General features: G+C 39.1%; 1 protein-coding gene across 1 annotated transcript; it reads right to left on the minus strand.

Moving 5' to 3' along the window:
- Positions 1–300: 300 nt before the first annotated feature.
- slc29a3 (solute carrier family 29 member 3) lies at positions 301–5,721 on the minus strand. The gene is made up of 6 exons (XM_008430150.2): positions 5,580–5,721; positions 4,299–4,664; positions 3,844–3,926; positions 2,748–2,974; positions 1,417–1,579; positions 301–1,270 (listed from the first exon to the last, which is right to left on the minus strand). The coding sequence occupies exons 2-6, from the start codon at positions 4,605–4,607 to the stop codon at positions 655–657; spliced, it is 1,398 nt and encodes a 465-aa protein (XP_008428372.1). The 5' UTR covers positions 4,608–4,664; positions 5,580–5,721; the 3' UTR covers positions 301–654.
- Between the last annotated feature and the right edge of the window lie 746 nt (positions 5,722–6,467).

Below are 6,467 nucleotides of genomic sequence, written 5' to 3' on the forward strand. Positions count from 1 at the left end.
TCTATGATGAAAATTACAGGCCTCTCTCATCTTTTTAAGTGGGAGTACTTGCACAATTGGTGGCTGACTAAATACTTTTTTTTGCCCCACTGTATTTGGAAGAAGTTTCAAAGCCTGAGATCACATGGAAGAATGAGGACAAACGGTTCTTGCAAACCCACAGTGAGCTGAATAAATCGATTAAATCAACTACAAAGATGCGTTTAGGACAAAGTATCAGGAAGTGTTTTGGACCAGCTTTCACAAAGCTCTGTTGTCAGCACCATAGAAATGACAAATCAAGCTTGCTTAAAACAAAAGCAACTTTGACCTTTTATCTTCAGCAAAACTGTACTTGTGTTTCACACTGAACAGTTGCATTTTAAACCCATCAGCATGTAGTCGTTTTTTGTTCATATTTTAGCAAAATTCTAAACAAAGTGTTTCATTTATTGCTTGCCCCAAACTTTCATCTCCTCCATATCCTGTGTATAATTTCTGCAATATGTCAAATTGCACACATAATGCTTCAGTTCTTAGAATCGACACTAATTACTGTAGGGTTGAGACGACGCTGGAAACCAGATGAGGTACAGAGGAAGTGACACCTGGTGGTCCAGTGAAAGTAAAGGCTGTAGTGTTTTCCTTCACTACAAAGCTACATATGGCTTTGGTTCAGATACTGTGCACAATAAGAACTGAAAACGCAGATCCAACAGCAAGCCCCAGAGTGAGGAAGAAGGACATGACCACGCCTGTGGCTTCGGCCAGCTCCCGGGGAACCACCTTTGGTCCGTAGATCATCGGCAGCGTACCCAGGTATCCGTTAGAGAGGCCCAGCAGGCAGTTGAAGACCACAGGGTAAACATCATGGGGGAACAGCACAGTATGTAGGTGGTCCCGTGGCTGGTAGTTACAGAACATGAGAAGTGGCACCAGCACGGAGCGACACAGCACCAGCACCGGCAGGACCCGACTAGTGGGACCAGGGGTCTGCACCCAGGCTGTCACCAGCCTGCCACTAAAGTCTGCAACGTTATAAAGGAGGAAACTGGTCAGAGGTACAAAATAAGTTGTTGCCCAGGGGCTGCCGCTGTCCGTGTTCACAGACTGGATCCCCGATGAGACGGAAGGGAATACTGAGATTGAGACGAAGAAGACATAAAAGACGCAGAGGCCAAGCACCCCGGCCTTCTTAATGATGGGCTGCAGCGGAGGGATTCCGCCTGCTGGACTCTGCTCCTCACCGAGCGTCCCGGGACTGACGCAGGTCGCTGCCAGCATGTAGTGCCTGACAAGAAGAGAAGATGTCTCAGCATTTGTTGAATTTGTTACATTTTCAAGCATGTTTGATGCAAATGTAGCAAATGAAAAGCTAGAAAGTTTTTGTTGTTTTTTTTCTAAATGAAAGTGTGAAAGGAAAATTACTATTCTCACCTTGAATATGCATACTTTGGCAAAAGCAAAAACGAGATGATGCAGAGCAGGATAAAGACGTCTGCTGTCAGGAAATAGAACAGAGCGTTGGTGGTCACGTCCTTAGCCACAGCTAGGCTCACTATCGATGCTAGTGCAGTCAGGGTGCCCCCCATCGCCTGGCCTAGAACAAAACAAAAGAAAAACAAGTTTATGTACAAGACAATGTGTACCTTGTACAAGGTACATTTTAAATGTACCTTAAAAAATTTAAAATGCAACAACATTTTAAATTTCATGACTTAATTAAAGTTGAATGTGATGAGCTTTACTCGTGACTCAACCGAGGTGGAAGAAAATCGATTAAATGTGATAATAAACATAATTTATTCAAAGTATTTATTAAATTCACAATTCCTATAGCTTTAGGAATTGTTAAAAATAAATAGTTATTTCAGTATTTATGTAATGGTTGGCCTTGGCCGTCAAATTAAGTAACTGAACCGCTGTGCAGAATAATCAATGATACCATCATTAGATGAATAAATGAAGCCTAAAATCATAACTGAAGTCTCTCTGTAATTATTTTAAAAAGTAAAAACAAACTATTTAAATCTAACTCAATAATATGTCATTTATATACATTTAAATCAAGAAATAACTTTTTTCTTTTAGAAGTATGTGGCGACATCTGCTGGCCATCCTCCATCTTTGCATTTGAATGAAACAAGACCAAGACCAGTGATGGCATATTGATACACATTTGGATATTGAAATTAAATAATTGGTTAAAGTACAAAATAGCCAAAATAAGAAATTACAAGAGTAAGACTAAAAAAAAAGTATTTGGTGAAAAGGAAACTCCCAAGTATCTAATCATCACATCTGACTTGGTATTTTACAATGCCGTCAGACAGACAAAAATATAGTTATCTGTAAAATCTAGTATTTAAAAATATATATGCTAAAAATGTCAAGTGAAACAAGTTCTGAACTAAAACTCAGAACTTAATTCACTGAATACTTTATTTTTTAAAAATGACAATAGAAATCCTGTCTGTAGTGGCCGTGTCTCAATTCTTAAAATTGCCAGTTTTTACATTTTAAAGTATTACAACTACCGCACTTTGTCAAACTGTTTGCATTTTCTACATTTTTAATGTCTTTTTTTGTGTCTACTTGTCTTGTTCATTATTATGCGTGCTGCTACCTTTCTTGGGCAAAGCATCTTGTGATAAAGGTCTTCATCTCAATTGGCTTTTTATGTGGTTAAATAAAGGTTTACTGTAATAAATACATATATAAATATATATAGATGTCACACAGGCAACTGAAACCATCAGCAATCTAACCTGATATGAGGGCTTGAGAGATCCTCATGGGAAAATAGCCACTGATCCCAAACACGCTCCCACAGAAGATGTTGGAGGCACCGCTGACCACAGCAACGCTGGCAAGTGTGCCGACGAAGAACTCCGTCCTGTATTCTGAGACGTCCACCTCCACCAGCACCGTGGTCACCACGAACACCAACAGCATCACGACGAGGGAGGACAGGATTCGAACCTTTGGAGATAACCTACGAGCAATCAAACAGAGGAGAGGTGCTGCTGGGATCAAAAAAACAGCACACTAGAGTCTCTGAGGTCTCCATGCTTCATCACCATTTTACAATGCTTAGCAAAGGTATTTACACACATCAAGCTTTTTCATATTTTGTCACATTACCAACTTTAATGTGTTTTATGTGACAGCAGACCAATGCAAAATTGTGCATGACTGGGAAGCTGAAGGAAAACAATTTCACAACTCCTGACAAATTCACATTGGACAGTCATGCAATGCTTTTGGGTTCAGCCTTCTCTCCTGGATTCTGGATCCTGAATGGATTCTCTCCTCAGCATCCCATTCAGCTCTGCAGAGGCTTAACTCATTTGATTCAGGTGTGTTGGAGCAAAAAATGGATCCAAAAGTTACAGCACAGCAGCTTTAGATGATTTAAACTATTCAGTTGTAGTTCTGTCTCCATGTTTAGAGCCGTTGTCCTGCTGAAAGATGACCCTCTAACTTATGACTATTTTGTGTTTCCAACAGGTTTTCCTCCAGGATCAACCCTTATTTATCTCCACTCCTTTAACTCCAAGCGGCTGGTCTCCATGATGATGTTTGTTGACTAATCTTTTCCAACAAACCTCTGATGTCTTCAAATAACAGCTGAGAGATTCATCAATTTATTAATTACATGACTTCAGAAGGCAATAGGCTGCACTGGATTTGTTTAGGGGTTTCAGAGTAAGGGGGGCTGAATACAAATATCATGGTTTCATTTATTTCTGTAAAAAAATTTATAATTTTCTTACAACTTCACATTTCTGTGGAAAAGTACAATGTAAATGTTTTTGAAGTGGACTCTAATCTGTGTGACATGTGTGTATAGTTTGTACTGACCTGTTAACAAGAAAATAGTTGAGTACCAGGCACAGCACAGAAGGCACTGCTGAAGCAATGGACAGGTAACTTTCAAAATAGTCCTGTGTAAACAAGAGAAAAAGACACTTTTCTTTAAGAACAAAGAAGCACACAATCATGTTTTCAAATACAACATGAGGAAGGGAATGGGAGAGAACAGGAAAATAATTATTTTATTGTAGTGTTCAAGTCAACTCAAACATATTTCTCTTTATTCAATGTAGGGCGGAAACAATTAATTGGATTAATCATATTTAATCGATTATTGAAATAGCTGCGGCCCTTATTGTATGTAAATTTCCTTTAACATTTCAAAGGGAATTTCTTTGAAATATGAAACAACACTTTGTCCAATCATCCTGTCACATGATATTCACACTGCCGTATCAGAAACTCTAAGATCTTTAGCTGTACGTCATCGTCCCGCTACTCACACCGACACTGGAGCTTTCCTTCTGGTCAGTGCTGTTGCTAAGCTTGTAGAGCCAGTACTGCTTTGCCGTTATGAAGAAGTTCCAGGGCAGCAGGGAGCCGATACCCATCAGAAAAAAGGTGAAATACACCAGTCTGTACGAGTCCTCTGGACTGTAGCGCACAGCCAGAGGTGCCGAGGAAGCCTTAGGAAGAAGGGTTGCAGAGGGACTGATGTCATCATCCTCATCTTCGGTCGAGCTTTGTTGGTCGTATAAAGGTGGAAGATAGGATGAGTTGACGCTGGGAAGCACAGGATCTGTGTGGTCCATCTTCACAGGCAGGATCCAGGGTACTCAGAGGGTGAAGACAAGGGAGAAAAGGGCAGGCTGAGGCAGGAAAGGAGAGAAGAAGAAAGTACTACTCGAGTCGTACTGAAGATAACGTTACTGCAGTAAGAATGGGATTTGGGGGGGGAATTGAAGAGAGCATAAATATTCAGATTTTAAATAATCTCAGTTTATTTATAGAAGGGCCAATTAACAGCCAACGTCGTCTTGTAATAAAGGCTATTAGAGAAAATACTTTTAAGTTGCTCTGCATGGAAAACCATCATGTAGAGTACGTTTATCAGCACTATCGCCACCCCACTACTATTAGTTATCACTTCTGTTAAATCAGTGTGTTACTTCTCTCCCACAGACCTGTATCAGTCTCTCTCTCTTTGGTAACTCGAGTCATGACCTGCCAATTTAATCGGAGTCAAATCCTCCATCAGACAAACGTTTCTCACATCCCGTGTTTGTCAGACATGTGATTGTTTGACTCATTAGTCCGACTTCACACAAAAGCCTTAATTTCATCACACCTCTTCGGTGTTTCTGCAAAAATGCCAATAGGATGCTCCTGCAGGACCAGAATGATTCAGAAATTTGTCAGAAAATGAATTAAAACAGGTTTTCCCTGAAATGTGATAAAAGCTTCGACTATTTTTAGACTAAAGTAAAAGCTGATTTTGCAATTTAGGGGGTGAGGAAAGAGGAACTAATATTCACATGATGCTAATGCAATAAGAACTTAGTCAAAGATCATATAACAGCATTATATCTCCTTAAAAAATATATCACCAGTACTCTTTGTTTATGTTCCAGTACAACGTTTTAATTTGCTGAATTTTACAAAGTTTCAATTTGTTTGTTGGGAATAATTGAAAAGAGTAACTAGTAAAAGCTACAAACAAAGCTAGCTAACCCTAGCCTTGCTAAACTTTGTTACAGGTAAATAAAATGTATTTCGAGACGTACCTCATCCCTGAAGACCCCGAAGTTTAAACTTGAAGGTCTTCTCAGCAAACAAAACTTCATTTGACAGCAAACTTGTTTTTCTGGTCAGCTGACTTACTCTCTAACCGATTTTCGAAGTGGGATTTTCAACAGCTGCAATCATTAGCACAACTCCACTTCCGGTTTTAAGAGTTAGCAAACAAAAACTAACAAACACGATTAAAAAAAATAAACTTTAAAATAAGAAAATTGATTTTCAGAACTGTTTGCGCAATATGGGAAACGGGAGCATCACATAAAATATTTTAAGCCGTACTTATTTTTATTTTTAAGAGCGTCGTAAAAGTAAAAATCTGGTGCTTTTATTGTGAAAAGCACCAGCGTTTTACAATAAAAGTACAAATTTAGTTTAGTTAAATGTTGCAGCTGCTTTTCAGTACTGCACTAAAAAGATATTTTTAAATTCAGTAATTCAATTCAAAGAGCGAAACTCGTATATTATATAGATTTATAACAAAAAGTAATATATGAAAATTATTTTGATGATTCTACGTCTTCATTAGCTTTTCAGAAATTGCGACCAGTATTGACACTCTTGACAAGTAGGGCACGAAAGTAAAGAAGCAGTCAGCAGATTATTTGGGAAGATTGCGAATCAGTCACAAGACGGGTACTGCAACTACCCATATGGGTCCCAGATAGACACATTTTCCGGGTTTAACTTGCATTTGTCCTAGTATGACCCATGTAGTTGGACCAGGAGGGCCCCACCTGTGTCATCAGTTGTAAAACATTGATTATCCAAGTTTGTCCACAGGGGCCCACAATTACAGGTTAACTCTGAATGATTGTGCCAAACCCATGTAACAAAAACCCAAATGATTTGTGTATATCTCTCATTTTTGAACC

The sequence above is a fragment of the Poecilia reticulata genome, linkage group LG15, assembly GCF_000633615.1.
Source record: "Poecilia reticulata strain Guanapo linkage group LG15, Guppy_female_1.0+MT, whole genome shotgun sequence".
NCBI classification, from domain to species: domain Eukaryota; kingdom Metazoa; phylum Chordata; class Actinopteri; order Cyprinodontiformes; family Poeciliidae; genus Poecilia; species Poecilia reticulata.